The 21,166-nt window shown below is 49.8% G+C and overlaps 1 protein-coding gene across 18 annotated transcripts in view; it reads right to left on the reverse strand.

Annotated features, from left to right (window-relative positions):
- Positions 1-21,166, reverse strand: part of KANSL3 (KAT8 regulatory NSL complex subunit 3) — a 57,763-nt gene that overhangs the window by 8,472 nt on the left and 28,125 nt on the right. For 4 of the 18 annotated variants that reach the window (XM_020906343.2, XM_020906360.2, XM_020906345.2 and 1 more), the window contains 7 exons: positions 19,941-20,018; positions 18,366-18,557; positions 17,825-17,909; positions 17,310-17,440; positions 16,195-16,304; positions 15,608-15,830; positions 15,157-15,290 (listed from right to left, as the gene is read on the reverse strand). In XM_020906343.2, the coding sequence (XP_020762002.2) occupies positions 15,157-15,290; positions 15,608-15,830; positions 16,195-16,304; positions 17,310-17,440; positions 17,825-17,909; positions 18,366-18,557; positions 19,941-20,018 (953 nt within the window). Of the gene's footprint in view, positions 1-5,888; positions 7,172-7,323; positions 9,834-14,658; positions 14,863-15,156; positions 15,291-15,607; positions 15,831-16,194; positions 16,305-17,309; positions 17,441-17,824; positions 17,910-18,365; positions 18,558-19,940; positions 20,019-21,166 lie in introns of those variants that run through there. The other 14 variants (XR_002316336.2, XR_002316337.2, XR_011490369.1 and 11 more) reach the window with 14 other exon arrangements.

Raw genomic sequence — 21,166 nt, forward strand, 5'->3', positions numbered from 1 at the left:
TTCTACCTGAGAGCCATGGGCATTCAGGGGAAGTGCTCTGTAAACTGAGGTTCTGGGTGAATGTGAATCATCAGCTCCTTCCCTGCACTTCTGCTTGGCCAGCCTGACCATCGCCTGCCCTGCCCTTTACCACAGGGCTTTTGAAGTCCCTGGCGTACTGCCCTCCGGCCTGGCTTCTGACTCAGTCACCCTGACCTTTGCATCCTGTCTGGTCTGGGACAAGGGTGGCCAATCGGCTTCATCCCAGGTACCAGCTCTGATTGGTGGTGGTCTGTCTGCAGCTTTGGGTCGACTCAGTGTGAAGGTGACGTAATGGATTGGTAATGTCTGCCAAGGGCCCGGGAAGGCTTACCTGCCAGAGCTGCTGTGTATACACATGATGACTAGCTGGTGACCACCTGATGAGGGGCTGTCTCACTTAAACGCAGGTCCCTGAGCTCACTGCCACGTCTCAGCCGCAGGTCCTGTGCGGAGCTGTCTGGTTCCCCTCCCACATGAGCAAGGGTGGTGGGGGAGCAGGGTTTGGGCCTCAGAGCCAAATCCTAGAAACTGGGGCTGGAGATCACTTGCTCACGGGCTACTGAGTTCAATGCCTGGGTAGTAATCAGCAAGGCAGCTTCTGGGGAGAAATCTAGGCAGGCTGCCTACAACCCTGGGGGAAAAAAGGTCTACATGGGCTGTGTGAAGGATTATCTATAGTCAGCATCGAGAGTAGGGGGCTTCCCTGGTGGCTCAGTGGTAAAGAATCTGCCTGCCAGTGCAGGAGACAGGGGTTCGATCCCCGATCAGGGGAGATCCTACCAGCTGCAGAGCAACTAAGCCCAGGTGCCACAACTACCGAGCCTGTGCCCTGGAGCCCGGGAACCGCAACCACTGAAGCCCAGTGCTCCGCAGCAAGGGACGCCACCGCAGCGAGAGGCCGCTGCTCTGCAACTGGAGAGTAGGCCCCGCTCGCTGCAACCAGAGAAGTCCAGATGTAGCCATGAAGACCCAGCACAGCCAGAAATGAACAAAACTTAAAAACACCAAGAGTGGAGTGGAGCACCTGCAGCGTCACTTGTAGCGTAGCTGCAGTGCATTTGCGATGGCCTTACGTCTTGAGGAAGTGAGACGGTCAACTAAAAAAATCATTCCTATTCCAGCCCCACATAAACCTGGCCAATACCCCCCACTGCCCTCAAGTTAAACCTCAAACGTCTTAGTGTGAAAGGCTCTTTACTGGTCCTGCTTCCTCCCAGTCTCCTGACTCCACACCCCCGTGGCACCCACCCCTCCCCACTGTGATATCCCCACCCTCACAGCCTGCCCGGGCCTCCCTCGGGCCTGGAAGCATGGAAAACACTGACCTGAAAAGCATCCTCTCCATGGCTCTGTTCTTCCTTCCAGCCTCTCTCAGAAGAGTCTGAAGGAGCCTGACGGCCCAGGCCCCCCTCCCATGCCTGCAGGCACCCATCCTGCCACTGCCAGACCCATTCTCCATCTTCGCCCCAGAACGCAGGCTCCCCCAGGGCAGTCAGAGAATCCTGTTCGCCACCAATCCCCAGTTCCACCTGTCTCCACAGGACAGCGGGCTTCCCTGCTGGCCCAGACGGTCAACAATCTGCCTGCAATGTGGAGACCCGGGTTCAAACCCTGGGTCGGGAAGATCCCCTGGAGAAGGGAATGGCTACCCACTCCAGTATTCTTGCCCAGAGAAACCCATGGACAGAGGAGCCTGGCGGGCTACAGCCCATGCAGTCACAAAGAGTTGGACACGACTGAGAGACTACAGACAGACCCTAGGACAGGTGTCCTGGACCCACCCAAATTTTTTTCACCTGAATTATCATGGTATTTGTGCGTATTAGTCAACTCCCCTCCCCCTCAGAATTCCCCAGCTGCCTCTGAATAGCTCCCAGGGGGCTCCGACCCACACAGGAGCCGTGCCCAGGTTCACTCTGGAGAACTGGTTCTCGCCCCATCAGCCCAGCATGCTGGTGGGTCTGCAGAAGACCAGCTCTTCCCACCAGTGACCTGGGCCAATTCCCCACCCCGCTTTGGAGAGGAGATAGAACCCACTCTTGACTACCGCCTGTGGAGATATGGGCCAAGCCCATCCCCCTCCCCCTAAACACACACACACACTCCTGAGACTAGGCAAGGAGAGAAACAAAGCTCTGTTAAAATGTTGGGGAACAAAAGCGAGCCACAGACACAAATCCTAACTGCCTCTCGGAGCTGCTACTCAACCCCACCCATGTGGCTGGTGCCGCCCCTGGTTCCCAGCATAGGTCTTATCAGAACCCAGACCTCCAGTCAGCATCCAGAGCTCCACCCAGGGGTTTAGCCAAACTCACTCACCACATCAGAGAGGGGAGGAAGCTCTGCCTTCCCCTTCTTCTGAGGCTTCTCTCCCCAGACCCTCATTTCCGGTCCCAGAGTCAACCTCCGCTCCCAGACCAGTGGTTAAAACTTTTGAAACTGGTAGCAGTGGGGACTTTGGGAAGGATAAGGGAACAAAAGAAGCCAGAGACAGACTCTGAGGATGGCCTGGCCATGCTGAAGCCTCCTGCCCAGCCAGGGGCTCCATGAGGGATCTGCCATGGCCTCATGTCATGCCCTCCCAAATTCGGATGTTGAAAACCTAATTCCAGTGTGACAGTACTAGGGAGGCAGGGCCTCCAGGAGATGATTAGGTCATGAAGGGAAGAGCCCATATGGATGGGATTAGTGCCCTTATAAAGGAGGCTGAGAAAGCTCCCTTGCCCCCTTCTGCCAAGGGAGATTACAGCTAAGAGACAGCCTAGGAAGGGGGCCTCACCAGACAGTGAATTTGTAGGCATCTTGGTCTTAGACTTTCCAACCTCCAGAACTGTGAGAAATAAATTTCTCACTTATAAACCTCCTAATTTGTGGCACTTTATTATAGCAGACCAAATAGAATAAGACAAAAGCTAGGAGTAAATTGCTGGTGCACGCACAAATGCAATTACTCATATGTAATGTGCTTGTGAGGGTATGAGGCACGAACATTTGTACACATGTGTAGTGTTCATGTATGTGAGTGCATGAGGGCTTGTGTTCCTGTATGTAAGCAGCTGTGATATCAAATCAAAGATCACCCATTTCTCCATCTCCCTTATCACATTCCCGAATGTCCCAAATTAGAACATGGGATATGTGGTTCCTTCAATAGGAAATTTCTAATTTGGGAACTGAGGTATGCCGAAAGAAAAAGGAAACATCTTCTTCCCCTGTTCCATTGTTCTAAATTAAAAATATAAACTGAGGTGTAATTAAAAACAAACAATCAGCATTATACATTGGTGAGGGCATAACTTATCACAAGCTGCTTGGATAACAGCAAGTCATAAAAAATATTCATACCTTTTGACTAATTGTCTTATTTCTGGGAATTTATTGTAGAAAATAATTGGAGATGTTTGGCAACAGAAGAAAGGGTACAAAAAAGATAATCATGGGACTTCCCTGGTGGTCCACTGATTAAGAATCTGCCTGTCAACACAGAAGACACGGATTTGATCCCTGGTCTAGGAAGATCCCACATTCCATGGGGCAAATAAGCCCATGAGCCTCAACTACTGAAGTCCATACGCCCTAGAGCCGGTGCTCCATAACGAGAGAGGCCACTGCAATGAGAAGCCCATGCACTGCAGCAAACAGTATCCCGAGCTCGCCACAACTACAAAAGGCCCACGTGCAGCAACAAAGACCCAGAGCAGCCAAAAATAATAAAATACAATTTTTAAAAGTACAAAAAAATACCAAAACCAGAAACTGAATCAGATGTGACATGTGAAGTCTGTCAGATAAAAGTAAACTTCAGGGCAAAGAAAATAACCAGGTACAGAGAGACATTCAGTTCAGTTCAGTCGCTCAGTCATGTCTGACTCTTTGCGACCCCATGGACCGCAGCATGCCAGGCCTCCCTATCCATCACCAACTCCTGGAATTTACTCAAACTCATGTCCATTGAGTTGGTGATGCCATCCAACTATCTCATCCTCTGTCGTCCCCTTCTCCCACCTTCAATCTTTCCCAGTATCAGGGTCTTTTCAAATGAGTCAGCTCTTTACATCAGGTGGCCAAAGTACTGAGTTTCAGCTTCAGCATCAATCCTTCCAATGAATATTCAGGACTGATTTCCTTTAGGATGGACTGGCTGGATTTCCTTGCAGTCCGAGGGACATTACATAATGATAAAAAGGTCAATCCACAAAAAAGACACAGAAATCCTAAGTGGTATGTGCCAGATAACAGAACTGCAAAATATTTGAAGCAAAAACTTAAAGGAGACACAGACAATTCCACAATTATCGCTGGGAATTTCAACAGCACTCTCTCAACCAACAGAACTTGAAGAAAATCAGCAAGGGTATAAGCTATAAGAACTCAATACCATCAACTAACAAGAATTTTATCACCATTTACCCTCCACCCAACAGTATAATCTTTCAAGAACCTATAGAAAATATATCAAGAGGACAGAACTACCAGATCCTAGACCATATGCAAACCTCAACAAATTTTAAACAACATAATGAGATATCACAATATACCTAGAATGGCTCAAATGAAAAACAAAGACAGTATAAGGCTGCAGGGAAAATGGATCTCTTCTACATTACTGTCCTGGGTGTTCATTGGAGGGACTGATGTTGAAGCTGAAACTCCAATACTTTGGCCACCTGATGTGGAGACCTGACTCATTTGAAAAGACCCTGATGCTGGGAAAGACTGAGGGCAGGAGGAGAAGGGGACGACAGAGGATGAGATGGTTGGATGGCATCACTGACACAACAGACATGGGTTTGAGTGGACTCCAGGAGTTGGTGATGGACAGGGAGGCCTGGCATGCTGTGGTTCATGAGGTCGCAAAGAGTCGGACACGACTGAGCGACTGAACTGACTGACTGACTACATTACTGGTGGGACCATAAAATGGAAGAGCTACTTAGGAAAATGTCTGACAGTTTCTTCAAAAGATAAAAATTTACCACATGACCTGATAATCACACTCCTGGGCATTCATTCCAGACATGAAAATGAAAGTTTATACAAAAACCCACTTAGAAATGCTCACAGCAGCTATATCTGCAATAGTCCCAAACTGGAAACAATCAAGATGCCACTCAACAAGTGAGCAGTTAACAAAACCTACGGTACCTTCAATCCACAACAACATTCGTTTTTGTTGTTGTTGTGTAGTTGCTCAGTCATGTTTGATTCTGTGTGACCTCACGGACTGTAGCCTGCCAGGCTTGTGTGTCCATGGGATTTCGCAGGCAAGAATACTGGAGTGGGTAGCCATTTCCTACTCCAGGGGATCTTCCTGACCCACGGATAGAACCTGCATCTCCTGCATTGGCAGGCAGGTTCTTTATTACTGAGCCACCTGGATATTCCAAGTAATATGTAGTCATAGCAAAAACTTAGAGCAAACCCATTTGACGGTCCCACCAGTAATGTAGAAGAGATACATTTTCCCAGCATCCTTATACTGTCTCTGCTCTTTGTTTTAGCCATTCTCCTAGGTGCACTGTGATGCCTCATTATGTCGTTAAAATTTGTTGGGGTTTGTATATAGATTTCTTTCTCCCTAATCCTTTTATCCTCTGCAGAGACATCTACCAACAGGTAGATATGTATATTTCCATCCTTTTCTGTTTTCTTTCACACAGACATACACAATTTATTTCACACTTTAAAAAAAGGTGTTTTTTTAAACCACGGCTTTAAATTTCTATGTAGTCAAATTTGTCAATCTTGACTGATTTAGACTGTACTATTTATTAGTTGTGGGAACTTAAGTAATGGAGGATACTGGATGAAATGAACATGGGACTTCCCTATGCTCTCAAGGTAAGTTAAACACACACACATTGAAATAGCTCAGGTAGTTTTGTTTTTAATCCCTTAGAAAGGCAAAAACACGGGCCATATGACTTCATCTTCTGATGTTATTAAACTGGGGTGAGAAGGGATATAAGAAGAACCAACCTGTAAGTGGGACTGAGCCAACCAGATTCACTGTGTTCAGAATTTGAATGAAAGACAGAAACTGGCCACTCACAAAGGGATGACAAAAAAATCCTGTGATGACAGGATCAAAACAGGTCCCTGGCCATTCCAGGTCAGTGGACGTCATCAGGCAAGTAGCGGAAACTGTCAGGCTCCCGGTCAGTGAAGATACCTTTTGAGAGAATATCACCTTTTAGAACTAATTTCGGTAGTGAATAGTTTCCTGCTTCTTCCAACCATCACCCTGACTAAAACATATGCTTTGGAAAGGGAGATAAAAAGGCAACAGGATTTCTTCTGCATCCTAATCTGCTATGGCCCTGTCCTTATACTGCTACCGTTTAAACAACCTAATCTTCACCTCTCCCTTCATCTGACACACCCAAGTCGGTGAGACTGGAGTTGAAAGTAAGATGAGGTCTCAGTAAGGAAGGAAACAAGAAGAGTTCACATGTTGAAGATCTTTTAAGCAGTATACCAGAACTACAGTTTCCACCCACGGGGGCTCCAATATTGAAGGTGGGTACCTGGAATCCAAGGGTTTCCCTGGTGGCTCAGACAGTAAAGAATCTGTCTGCAATGGTCACCTGACTGAGGTTGGATCCCTGGGTTGGGAAGATCCCCTGGAGGAGGAAATGGCAACACTCCAGTATTCTTACCTGGAGAATCCCATGGGCAGAGAAGTTGCAAAGTCCATGGGGTTGCAAAGAGTTGGACACGACTGAGCAACTAACACTTTCACTTTCCTTTCAGGAAGGTCCTCTTAGATACAAGATCACAGATAACACGGAGGTTGGAATTCCTTCATTCATTGCTAAGTCATTAATTACTGGAGGGCAGCAGAGGGATAGGATGTGCAAAGAGGTTGTCATCTCTCAGGACCAAGGGTGAGGGACCCCACCTACTGACTCAAGCCCAGCCAAGAGCCCACCAGGGTAGCAGCAATCACTCTAGGCCTGGTGGGCCTACAGTCTAAACTGAAAGGGGTCACATCAAGGCCAAGTCACCATCTCCTCACCTCCTGCGCTAATTTCCACTTCCGGTCTCCCATTTCAGAATCCCAGCACAGTGCAGAGAAGAACAGACACTGGTATCAGACTGTCTGGGTTCAGTCCTGCTGTGTGGCTTCTCTGTGCCTCTGTTTCCTTATCTGTAAAAGGGGAATTACAGCACCCACCTCGTGGGTATTGCAGGCATCAGGAAGATGGTCAGTGGAATTACCATAATATTTTAGCTTTTGTTTTCTGTGCCATTCCACTGGGTGGTTACCAGAATAAAAGAAAGAAGTTGACTGAAGACATGTTGAAGCAATCCAAAATCTGTTTTTATTTTTAATTGTTTTGGCTAATGGAAAAACAGAACTGTCACAGCAGCTCAGCTCAATACCCCATCCAGCCCAGGGCTGTCCCAGCGGTGGAGCCGAGGACAGGTCTTACTCCATCAACGACTTCATCTTCAAACAAAGACTGCTTTCACAGGGCATCAACACGCACCCGTCACCCAAGAACTCAGCTAAAGCTCTCTGGATCCTTCTACACTTTTGGCCAGTAGTGTTGCCTTCCAAGGTCAGGGACTCTAGGTCTGCTATGTGATTGGCAGAGGGAAGCTTCCTTCTCCAGTTTGAGAAATGTGGCTGGAGAAGTGCGGAATTGGGGAGCATGATTCCAGGGACTTCAACTACTTCCTCCTTTAGCCCGTCCCCCCACAGTGCGGCAGAACCAAGGTTCTCACTACTCCCCTTCCCCAGCTTTGGCAGCCTTCCCGGTGTATAAGCCAAGCCTCAGGAAATCATTCGTGGGAAGCTTGCTAGGGTTGAGACAGACGCAGGATGCTTTTTCAGCTTCTTCTTTGGCCCCAGCCCACAGGGGGGTCAGCATCTTTCAGAGCAGCCCCCCGGTGCTGTCTAGACAGTACTTCTAAGTCATGAAGAGGCTGTTCAGGAACCTGCCCTGAGTGTTTGCTAAAAGCTTCACACAGGTCTCACAGTCTCACTGTCCTCAGTTCCTCCTGGCGCGTTACTATCCTACCTGTAAAGTCACCAAACCCCTGACCCTGGACGTCTTTTTCACCTTTCATCTCTTCCAACTTACTAAATGCTGCCTGAATTTCAGAAAGCAGTTGCCTGCCCACTAATGCAAGGATGCAGGCTAGTTCTGTGTGAACCACTTCAGAGACCAGCTAGGCAGGAGGCCGGGAGGGAGGGTGTAGTGACACCTGCCCGCTCCATGCCTGTGGCAGACACTGCTGCGGGCCCGGCCTGGACCAAGTCCGCTGTGTCTGAGACTCCTCTACCACAGGCCGCCTCCCGGCTGCCACTCGAACTGGACGGAGCCTCCTGGACTGAACAGAGGTGGCCTGCTGTGGATACACACTGCCCTCAGGCCAGGACCTGCGCAAGTCCAGCCATGGTATGCTGTGGGTCCTCCCTGCCTACAGATACTCAAGAGTCATGCGTGGGGGGCCTTACACCTGGGCTGGAAACTTTCTAGAGTACAAAAGGGAAAGGAGCGTGCTCTGGAGGACAGCTTCTAAACCAAATCTAAAAATACTTTTGCATACAAGTGTCGTGAGGAGGTAAGGAAGGGCTCAGGGCTCCATCCTCAGTAATCACTTCTCCAGGGACCTGCCCCTCCAGGGCTCAGGTTGGTACTGAGCACCCTGCACAGTAGAGCCAATGCCAGTCATCTTCCCACTTCTAAGCAAGAAGACAAGAAGTCATACGCAGAGCTGAAACAGAAACACCAAAGCGTGGCATCTGTTGTCCTGATGTCAGGGTCTCACAGGACGAACGGCCAAGGTGTTCACTGAGCAGCTGTCCCCACTCCACTACTGAGCACGGGAATTTCAGGGGTTGGGGCTTCTTTCCTCTGGCCCGGAAAATTTTCATCTCCAGCTGAAACCACAATTCCTTAGGTGACAGATGCAAAGCCTCAAGCCCAAAGCACCTCCACAGCTGATGTGCCCTCCAGGACACTCTGTTGGCTGTCCCCTTCGTTCTCGTCAGCCTTTCTGAGCCTGCAGGCTTTCTGAATACAAGAACTGCCCGAACGTGATGGAAAAGAGAAAAGCTGGCTCTCACCTCCCAGCAACTGCTGCTCCCCGTGTCTGTGACTGGCCAAAGGGACTGAGAGACGGCAGTCCGCTTCTCTGTCCCTCTCGCGGGTTTGGAGCGAGGAGTCTCCAGGTCTCAGCAGGTACTTGGTATCCAGTGTGGCGCCTATGGAGAATGCTGCCTGCAAAGACCTCTCCCGTGACTGTTTGGTGGACAACGACAGACAGAACAAGCCCCCTGGCACTGAGCCGCCAGTTGGGGGGCCGGGATGATCCTTGCCCTCAGCACAGGGCTCTCGACCCCAACTCCTACAGCCCGGGACCACATGATGTCTCCTCCTAACTTTGTGCGGGGCGGCACACACTTCCAAGAGGTGCTCCTTTATTACGATGCAGTGAGCAGTCCGACGCCACTTCCTAGGTCAAGTTACAGCTACTGAGAGGGAAGCAGTGCCTCAGATTCATGCCCAGCCAGATGTGCTGAGGACCTGGAGATTCTTGGAATCAGACCTGTAGTGACTGGGCACAGGGTCCCGTTGCTGGCGCTGTATCACCTTGCCTCATGATTACACAAGACCCGGAGGTCCAGTCCTGAAGACAGCTGACAGAGAGGCAAAAGTGACTGTGTTAAAGAGGTCTTTGGACAAGCGGACAGCTCGGCAGGACTGCACCGCCGCCCAGGCCACACCGTGCAGCAGCCGTCACCAGCCTGGTGAAGGAAGACATGTGGCACAGTGTCCTCAGGGGGCTGGAGGCAGGCGCTGTGGCGGGAGAGGCAGTGAACAAGGTCAACAGTTTGCCAGGTCAGCACAACTGACCCCCTTACTCAGCCAGTCACCCCACCCCCAGAACGTGTTCCAAAGAAATAATGCTCAATGGGGGAAAAGGGAGATGTACAAGGATAGGTGTTCTAGAAGCCAAGTAATGAGAATAACACAGACTCTGGAGTCAGAGAGTCCCCTCCACTGCTTTTCAGGGCAAGTGACTTCCATCCTCTGAGCCTCCTTTCCTTCCTCTGTGAGACAGATATGAGAGCACCTACTCCCCAGGGTTGCTGTGAGATTACACGGGACAATCTGCATAAAGCGCCTATGTGTCAACCACAATCACTGGCTCTTATTATTATATAAGGAAAAAGGAAAGAATGCAGGGAAAAGGGAACAGGTGACTTCTTAAGGGTGGCAGAGTTGAAGAGAAGTTTTATGTGACTGCTCTGGCAGCATCATTGCTCTAGGTCATGTTCATTTTTTAAGTGCTGTGGAAGATGCCATGAATTGTTGAGCCCTGCAGCTTGGGAAGAAGGAAGTAGAGAGTTGGCCTTTTTCCACAAATGTTTCCCCTATTTCTCTAGTTCCGCCTTTGGAAAACTCCTAAGAGGTCTCTGAGGATGCAGTAAAGGAGGGGAAGAGAGAGGACACAGGTGAGGAGGAGGAATGAAGAAAGGCCTGCCAATCAAAACCTGAAAGGTTTCGTCGACCGCGTGCTGGCCCTGCCCAAAGGCGGGCTGGAATGTACACAGATGAGCTCTGTCCCAATCAGGAGTGCTGCAAGCAATGACCCCGCCAGGCGGACAGCTGGAGGCTGCCTGCCAGCCTGACGAGGGCACTGAGTGGCCAGAGACAGGAAAACCTTGTGATCACAGTCAAGGAGTCCATTCCCAGGACCCTGATGCAGGGCACTACACTGTCTGTCTCCCCTTTCTCCTGCAGCTTCGCAGCTGTAGGGCCACATAATGGTCCAGTTTCATAAGGAAACAAACATTAAGTATTCATCTCCACCAGGAACAACAGAGATAAATAAGGGCACAGACCTTAGAGAAGTCTTTCAGTGTTTACAACCTTTTTTCTTTTTAAATTCATTTTCTCTATAAATATTGTAGTCTATAAGCTCCAAATTTAAAAGAGATTATTTTTCAAACTTAAAACTATTATCACACCTTAAAAAGATTAACAATTTCTTAATCAACAATAATCCAGTCAGTGTTCAAATCTCCAATTATCTTATAAACATCAGAAATAGGTGGTTGTTTCTCAACTTTTAGAACTCCATCTTCCCAGAGCCAGAAGAGCTTTCCGAAACAGCCCCTACTAAGCCCACCACCACAACAGTCACTGACTTCTGCCAACCTCCTCACTCGACTAGATGAGAAAATGCAGAGAGGCCGGGCAATCTGTCCAGGGTCACGCAGCTAACCGAAGACAGAAGGCTTGAGCTTTCCCTGCGGTCATACTGTCTGGCAGTCTGAACACTGAAGTAACTGTTAAACACTTCTGAATCAGCAAGCCTTAACCTAGAAACACCTCTTTTGTCTAAAAGAAAACAATCACCACTAGAACCCTCCAGTAACTGACACACCCATTTTACTCAGCTAAAAACTAAACTCTCAAGTAAATACCATCAAGTAGAAGTCAGATATCTATTCCACCCTTCAATTTAGCCATGGAAAAGAATTCTCGCTGACTTCTGCTCTCTTTTCAACTCTAACTAGGTTCCCCGGCCTGCCCCCAGCCAGAGCAAGCTGAAGAGGACCATCTGAAAGAAAAGGAACACAACTCGTGAGGATCTGTCTTCTAGCTGGGCATCAACATGTCATCAGCAAAGGTTAAGACGGTCTGAAAACAGGCCCAAATGGCCTACAGGTCATTTCCATCCAACCATCAAAAAACTGGTAATTTTTGTGCTATATAAATGTTTTGGAATATGAGAAAGAAAATGTTTCCCATATTCTATAACTGGACAAGGAAAGGACATACATCAAAAAGCAAGAGCAGAGAGGAAGAAAACTATAGGCCAATCTTACTAACAGACATAGATGTCAAAACCCTGAGTAAGACAAAAGTAAATCAAGACTAGACATGCGTTACCTCTGAAGTTCCTGTTTCTTACACATGTACAGTAAAATTTAGGAATGTGCAAAAAACAAAAACAGAATAGGACATACTGAACAAACTACTGAATCTGGAATTCAGACAGTTTGATATTAGGAAATGTTTGAAAGTAATTAATCATTTTAACTGACTTAAAAGACAGTTGTGTTCATTCAGTTCCTTTGATTCCAAAAAGGCAATGAACAAATCTTAAAACTCATTATTTGTAAAAAGAAAAGAAGAGAATAAAGATGATCTTAGGGAACTAGAAACATAATTGATACTTAAGAACATGCATTATCAAACAACAATCAAGTAGTATTGAAACAGGTCAAGGGTACTAACAGGTCCCGTGTGTACAGTAATCTAGAAGGTGAGAGCTGCTCTCTTCAAATGAATGGAAGATGAATGGACTCAGTAAGTGAGATCCTTACCTCACTTAGAATGAAAAATAAATTCCAAAAGGACTGAACAACTGAAGGTAAGCAAACGGACACAAGCCACGTAAGAAAACACACTCAGAGTTTCAGCAACGGGTTACGGACAGCACCAGAGGTGCATGGTGATGGCGGGACAGCACTGTGCACGGCACCGCACCACCAGTTTAAAGGGGGTAAAATGGAAAACTGTCTGTAAGCAAATGTTACCACAGGTTTGGACATTAAAAGTTTTAAAACATAAAAAGGTTATGTCCTTACAATGTGAAGAGCTTTCTTAAAACACAAAACTTAAGAGTCATAAATGGAAGAATCTGAAGATGTAAGTAACTACATACACAATTTTTAATGTCTGTTTGATAAAAGACCCAGAAACAAAAATTAAAAGACAAGCAACTTAATACTTCAACAGAAAAAAAAAAAAGTAACTGACTGGGACAAAGCATGTACAACTTGTATATATTTGTGTATTTGTATAAAGGATAAACACCTGCATATATAAAGCTACTATGAATTGAGTAGATACAGAATATGACAAGCAATTCATTAAAGACACAACCTCATAAGCAACAGGAAAATGCACATTAAAACAATTTCACTTTTCACCTATCAAATTAGTAAAATTAAAAATACTGATTTTCATAATCAACAACATGGAGGAAAAGAGGTATTCTCATCACTGTGGCTTGAACTGTAAATGAACAAACCTTCTGAAGGACAATCAGTCAGCAGTTAGCCAGATGTTCTGGGAAATCCCATGCACAGAGGAGTCTGGCAGGCTACAGTCCATGGGGTCATAAAAGAGTCAGACACGATTTATCGACTAAACAACAGCCACATGTTAGATGTACAGGCCCCAGCTTACTGTCTTTAGCCTATAGAAATCTCCCAAAGGTACACAAAAATCATGAACAAAGGGTAGCACCATACCAATATTTACTCTACTGAAAAACAAAACATAACTCTCTAACAGGAATTGGTGAAATACACTTTAGTACATTAACCCAGTGAAAGCCACTGACAAGAAATAGACAAGTCTCCAAGTAAAGGACAGGGAAAGACACCACATGTTTCATAAACAAAGGTTAGTGACAAAATAGCCATATTCTGTGGTCTAATTTCTGTCAAAAGGAGTAAAATAATGAATTCTGTAGAAAGAAGAATCTAGAAAAATGCATATCAAGCTACCAACAGGGGTTATCATCTCTGGGAGTGGTATCATGGGGAATTTTCACTTTACAAATTATATGATTTCTATAACTTTTGGATTATTTAAAGTAAGTGCAATCACTTTTATAATTAAAAAGAATAGAGAATAAAATAAATTAAATCACCTGTGCTTCTCTGCACAAAGCCAGGGTAACCACCTCTGAGCAGTACTTTCCCCTGGGGAGGAAGAGGCAGAAGAGCTCCTGGCTCAGGTCGGAGGGCACCGGTGCCCAGATCCAGGGCGGGGCTGGCGCGGCAGCAGCGAGGGGACCGGTAAGCCCTCAGCCACGGAAGCCTGCACACCAGGGCCCCAGGCAGGAGGCCTCGGCTGAAAATTGGACACGCAGGAGAGCACACGCACTGCTGGAGTCAGGACTGTGTGTTGTTGTTAACCTCTGATCTTTGGGTGGCCCTCAGATCACCATTTAAAACAGAAACATTTTACTTGAAAAGGTCACAATGGAAATCAGATCAGTTAAGAGAAACTGATGACAGAGCGAAGTAAGCCAGAGAGATAAAGACCATTACAGTATACTAACACATATATATGGAATTTAGAAAGATGATAACGATAACCCTATATGCAAAACAGAAAAAGAGACTCAGATGTATAGAACAGACTTGTGGACTCTGGGAGAAGGCGAGGGTGGGATGTTTCAAGAGAACAGCATCGAAACATGTATATTATCTAGGGTGAAACAGATCACCAGCCCAGGTTGGGTGCATGAGACAAGTGCTCGGGCCTGGTGCACTGGGAAGACCCAGAGGGATCGGGTGGAAAGGGAGGTGGGAGGGGGGACCGGGATGGGGAATACATGTAAATCCATGGCTAATTCATTTCAATGTATGACAAAAACCACTGCAATGATGTAAAGTAATTAGCCTCCAACTAATAAAAATAAATGGAAAATAAATAAATAAATAAAATGCCTACTGAAAAAAAAAAAAAAAGAGAAACTGATGGTGGCTTCCTGTGTAAGAGCTATAGAAACCTAACTGTGCCCTGAAAAGACAACAATGAACACAAAGGTCTGTGATAGCCCAAGGCTGGCGAGTCAAACAGAGGGTATTACCACTTAGCTCCTACGCAACCTCTGCACAGTGAAGCCAAGAACGGAGCAGAGAAGGGCGGAGAAGGGACGGAGACAGCACTGATCAGGCGCTGAGCAGAGCTCGTGTTTGATCCTCACACAATCCAGGAGCGCTACAGGGAAGTCGCACGGAGGCCCATGACTCCCTCAGCTTCAAAGCTGCAAACTCCGACCAGCAAGGACCTACTGTACAGCACAGGGAACTATGCTCAACAGTTTGATAATAACCCAAAAGGGAGAAGGATCTGAAAAGGTATATAACCGAACGTGTTCTACACCTGAAACTAACACACTGGACGTCAACTATACTTCAATTAAAAAACAAAACCCAAAACCCAACCACAGTAACAAAGCCACAAACTCCGAGAGTGGAGGGGCATCGGGCCTGCCTACCAGTCCAGCTCCTGCAGTCAGCCAGCCAGTTGGACCCTGCCGCCCAACACTGGAGCCTAAGTCCTTGGTCTCCCCAGACAGACTCACCTGTGAGTTGGAGGGCAGTGCCTGGGAGGTGGGCTCCTCTGACGGGGCTGCTCCTGTGCCCACGGGGCTCAGCGTGGTGATTCGGCTGGGCTGGCCACGCAGTGTCAGAGTGATGGTGGTGGGGACCTTCAAGCCTGAGAGACAGAGAGAGTGGTAGGCTTGTGTTGTCACAGCCTCCACTTCCCTTTCTTGGGGCGTCCCCCTGACCACCCATGTGACACCCCCCCACCTGGCCTCCCGTCTTGGTCTCCTTCCCAGCTGGGTCACCTACGCCCAAAAGCAACAGGAACAGCCTGTGTACTCTCATGTTCCCTGGGGGTGGGTGGAACCTCAGAGCTGAACCCGAGGTCAAGGCCAGGACCCTGCGGAAATGGGCTCAACATCATACCTTGCCCATGCGAGGTGAGACGGTTTTGGGGGAAGATCCCCACAGTTCTCATGAGAGACTCACCTGATGCTTGGTTAGAGATCTGAGCCAGGCCAGGAAGGCTGCTTGCTAACTTAGCGAGGCCCCCATTGGTCAGCAGCTGGTGGATGGCTGTGGGCTTCCCACCAGGAGTGGCGCCCAAGGAGGACAGGGTGGTGGCCACAGGGATGGTGCGGACAATGGTGCTGGCACCCGTGGTGATGGCACCCAGGCTCTGCATGGGGGTGGGCAACTTCACACCAGTGGCCTGAGGGACACACAAGCGCAGCTAGTCAGAAGCTGCAACCAACAGCAATAGTCGAGTGTGGCGGGCCCATGTGCTTGGTACTGAGCGCCTACCCCATGCAAGGTACTCTGCCAGGCATTTCCACATATTCTCTTATTTAATCCCCACATCAGCTCTGCAAGGGAGGTACTATCATTATCCTCATTTTACAACCAAGAACACAAAGATACAAAGAGATCTAGAAACCTGTCACTAGCCTCTGGCAGTCCCCAGCTGTGGAGTCAGAGGCTACCCGTCCCTGACCCAGTGTCCCTGCCAGAACCAGCTAAGCCAAGGAGGCCTCCACCCTTCCCCTCCATCCTGCCCAGGGGAGGCGGACGTGCACCTGTGGGGCTGGCCCGGGTGATGGGCTTGCCGGGAGGACAGAGGTCTTGCTGCTGATGTCCTGCAGGCTGAAGCTGAGGCCCTGGAGAAGGCTGCTGGCTGACGCGGCCCCTAAGAGAGGACACAACAGATGTCAGCACGGGGTGGGGCACCTCCTCATGAGCAGCCATGCCCGCCATCCTCAGTGACCAACTGAAACACCGACACTCTTTCCCCTGGACATTTCCGGTGCCCACAGAGAGATGCCAGAATGCACACATGCGCGCCAGACGCCCACTATTCCTGACACTGTCTTGGATTCACTCTGCCCGTCCCAGCCAGCTCCAAACCACCTCGCCTGCATTTTGGATGGGTTCAGTAACACCAAGGCGATCATGGACCCACTTACAAGCCAAAAGAATATCCAATACCTGACTTAGACTTCCCTTTACACACAGTCCAGTGGCCTGAGGGCAAAGAGGAAGGTCCTCTGGAAGAAAGGGGCACCCTGCTGGGCTCGAGCAACCAGACTTTCAATGCAGGGTGAGGGGATCAGCCTGGCAGAAACATGTCTCATTCTGCTGATGCCCTGTGCAGCACCATTTCCAGCTTCATTCAACCAGACATGCTTAACAGCACCAACGCAGCTGGAAACCTACCTGCTCTTTCTCCTTACAGCAGTGTTCCCAGCCTTTCTGGCACCAGGGGTTTTTCGTGGAAGACAACAGGAGTGGGGGCAGTGGGGATGGTTCAGGCAGTAATGTAACCAATGGGAAGTGGCAGATGGAACTTCGCTCACTAGCCAACAGCTCACCTCCTGCTGTGGGGCCCAGTTCCTACCAGGTCACTGAGCAGGACCGCCAAGGCCTGTGGATTAGGGACCCCTGCCTTACAGTAGAAGAGACATCACCTGCAGACTAGGGCATTTACTCACTGCAGATGTTAAGGCCCCGAACTCCCCCACCTCAAAGTTAATTACCACTCCATGCCAAGCCTCTACAATAAGCCTAAGACCCAGAGGCGCACCCCTGAGACCTAGCTCCACAGTGCTTTCCCAGGGCCACCCTCCAGCAGCAGCACAGAGAGACTTGGCTGGGAGATGGGGGCGGGATGTGGGGGTGCTGAATTAGCAGGTACCTGGGAGGGAGCCACCAGGAGAGGGGGCCACCAGGCGGCTCTGGAGTGTGTGCAAGGCACTGGGCGTGGCGCTGCTGGAGACCACTGAGGATGCCTGGCTGGCTGAGACGCCCCCTTCAGAAGCATTTGACCTGGAGACAAAGGCAGGAGCTCCGTCACCTAAAGGTCCCTGGCAATAGCAGGAGGGTCCAGTGGGGGGCCCAGCAAGGCTTTCAGCAATGGACACAAGGCTAGAACTTTGGTGTTTTCGTCTCACCTTCTGAATCCAGCCTTCAGTCCTTCTAAGTCAGGCCTAAAGGAAAGACTTCAGGTCTTGAAGCAAGAGCTACAGGACACTTCGTAAACTTTAAGTAAAAGTCAACTCTGAGTTGACCCAAAGAAAAAACCGACTCAGAAAGAAGTCACATTCACAGGACAGACAGGCTCCAGAATCCACTCTCTTCCAAAGCACTCACTGGACCCTGAGAAGAGGTGAAGAGAAAGAAGAGCACAGACATTCTAGCAGACAGACTCACTTGGCTGTGGCGAGAAGCCCGGTGAGTTCTGTGGCCCCTGTGGACGCCTGTCCCAACGTCATGGTGAGGGGCTTCCCTCCTGCGGCTGCAAAACAGAAAACCCCGAGGCTGCCGGTCAGTCCGGTTTGGTGCTGACCTTTCAGGGTCCCAGAGACCAGGCTAAATGCAAAATATTCTAGAAAAGACTGAAAGATGAAAAATGAAGGATAACTCTACATTAGAGTGGGGAAGAGTTGGGGGTTATCTTTTCCTTCTATTTTCTAAACTTCCTGGAATATTTTATCACCTTTAATTGAAAGCAAAAAGAAACAAAGAGTACGACGCTGTGAACGACCCCCAGCTCCCTCTGATCCTTGTCCTGCTCCCTGATCCTAGTTCACTGCCCACTCTCCCCGACGTGCAACCCTTGCGGTCTTTCTCTGGGCGCCTGCTGCACCAAGGCAGAGGAGAAGCCGCCCAGCAAGTAGCCGCCAAGGGGGCAATGCTGTGTCTCTGGGATGGTCCCGTCGGTTGTTATTTAAGCAAGCCAAGAGACACTCACCTTCTGGAGCGCCCCCTGAGGAAGGGGTGCAAGGCCCTCCAGCTGCATCCCCTTGGGAGATGAGGGACACCTTGATCTTCGGTCGCTTGCAGGTCTTGCTGCCAGAAAGGGGACTGGAGGGATGGTGCCGCTTCAGCTGGACCCTGAGCTCCTCTTTCTCAGCTTCCTCGGTTTGTTCTGATGAAATAGGAACTGAGACATGGAGCTGCGGTGAAGTTCTCCACGATCCAGAGAAGCCTGACAGACACTGAGGACTGGGACCAGCATCGGCATGGCCATGTGGGAAGAACCGGCCCAGCATGTTCACAAAGAAGGCCATTCCTTCAGTCCCCCTCAAGCCAGGCCCACCTATGCTCATCTCCACAATGGCCCTCTCCGAGGACAGCTCCCTCCTCTCCCGTCCTGGGCTCGGAAGGAAGGAGCTCTGAGTCGGTGGAAACAGAAAGAAAGGAGATGCCATCCTGACTGTGCCGAACAAATGGGACTCACCGCAATGAACCTCAACAGGCGTTCCTGGACTCACGGAACATGACAAGCCTCCCGCCCTCCCCCACGTCACACAGCTAGAGGCCAGCCAACACGTTCTGCACAAGCAACGGAGGAGCAGGCTACTCCATCCTCCCTACAAGGGAGACGTCCCCAGAGCTGAGTCCCCTCAGGGCCCAGGCTGAGGGTCTGTTTGCCGAATGCTGACCATGAGAAGGACTATCACCAGGACTCCAGGCTGGCTCTGAGTAACTACTAGGCGCGGGGGCATCATAGCTGAGACAACTTTACAGTTCCGGCCCTGAAGTAACAGAGTAACAGGGGCCCATGTCACAGGCTAGTCCCCAGGTCAGTGGTAACAGGACTGAAAAAGGCCATCGGTTCACACGTGGGCCTCCCTGTCCACCAAATCAAACAAACACATCCTGCACAGAGCAAAGCCTCCCAGATGGTTAAGTTATCCTTCAGCCTTGCTCACAGATGCCCTCCTCTTTACACTTAGAAGCACGACCAGTCCTTGTCAGCATAGGCAATGAGGGGCGGAAAGGCAGGAGGAAGGAAATAGAGGGCTGGACTCACACGAAAAATGGGAGGTGGGAGTGATGGGGAGGCTGGTGTGGGGCCACAGGGAACCTCCAGACCACAGTGAGGCCGCCGTCAGCGGAAAGGAAGGACTGCTCAGGGGATGAATGCGCTGACCAGAATCAGCACAGGGAGGAGGGCAAAAGGGAAAGGAGATACAGTTATGCTGCTCAGCGCTTGCAGAGACCAGGACGGAAGCAGGAAATCAGAGGCAAGGAGAGAAACACAGGGAGGTGCAGGCTCGCAGGCAATGCCCACAGGCACACGGGAGAAGCAGAGCCAAGGCCCACAGCGAGACACAGAAGGACAAAAGGGGAAACCGCCGTGAGCGGCGGTCAGAGCGAGCGGGGAAAGCAAAGACTGCGGAGCGAGCCAAAGGACAGCAGGGCAAAGAGAAAGACGTGGAGAGACCGGGGGGTCAGAGACACGGGAGAAGCAGGGCTGAGAAGAGGTGAGAGGGAGGAGAGAAGCAGCGCGCGGAGGGTGCAGGCGAGGAGTGATACTCACCAAAGAGACAGGAGGAGGTGCCGGGAGGAAGAGCTTTCCTCACCAGCATATTTTGTTTCAGAAAAGCAGCAAACTGAGCTGGAATGAATCAGAAAGAATTACAGAATCACGGCCAGCCAGGGAAAGGAGAGAGAGAGGGAGTAAGAAAAGGTGTGAAAGTGTTCTGAAGAATGGTCAACAGGGGCTCTTCCTGGGATTACTGACGGATTTGAAACCCGATTCTGCCACTTAGCAGCTCCTTGGAGTCGTCCATAAACTGGAAATAACGCATGTAGCTGCCTCATGGGGCCACGGCCCGGACTCCATGAGCAACAGCAAGTCAAGTGCCAAGAGGAGGGCAAGGCGCTGGCGAGGGCCCGGGAACCCCAGCTGTCCTCACCCCCTGCCTGCGAGCTCTGCCTGTGCCAGGCGGCTGTGCTGTGGCTCTCCTCCGTGCCGCTCTGGGTCCCGTTCTCCACCCAGCTCCCCAGTCAGCCTTGCAGAAGGCCTTCCAGCCTTGACTAGTCTTTGCCTCCAGAAACATCACACACTGCTGTCTCTCTCTTCATCAAAAGCCGAAGGGGACAGTGTCCACTTGGCTCTGGCCACCACTGAGGAAGGTGCGGGTCACAGAGCATCCATGTGGATCTCAGTGGCCTGGCCTCTTTTTGTGTCTCCCATCGATCCACTCACACTCACAACCACCTCCGGGCAACCCTGTACGAGGCCTGGGTCTAAGTCTTGACCCTGCGGCTCCACTAGAAGAAATGCAGCAGAAGAGTCTGTCTGCTTGACAGCCAGCTCTGGCTGCCACCTATTCCCCAGCCAGAGACTCTCAGATGATGCCCGCTCCTGACCCAGGCCCAAGAGGCCTCACCTCAGGACTGCTGACTGGATGAAAGTGGGGCAGGGCAGCTTCTTACATCACGGTCCCTGCTTTCCAAACTCTAATTTCAACTGAACAAGTATTTCCCAGCCTAATTGAAAACCTATCTCCAGTGATTCCTGAAAAACATCACTGGAAGTCCCAGTGCAGGAATCGTAACTCCTCAAGGGCGGGCACGAGGCTTTGGAGCTGCCCTGGTACCTGATGAGCACGGTCAGCCCCCTGTCTGCAGGACCCGGAGACCGCCCAGACTGCAGGAAAGGCTGGGCCTGAAGAGAAGACACAGCTTCCCCAACTGGGAGTCAGAAAAAGTATCTGAGGCAAATTTACACGGAGTCAGCTCATAAAGGTGAACTTGCCC

Source organism: Odocoileus virginianus, chromosome 2 (assembly GCF_023699985.2).
Source record: "Odocoileus virginianus isolate 20LAN1187 ecotype Illinois chromosome 2, Ovbor_1.2, whole genome shotgun sequence".
NCBI lineage: Eukaryota > Metazoa > Chordata > Mammalia > Artiodactyla > Cervidae > Odocoileus > Odocoileus virginianus.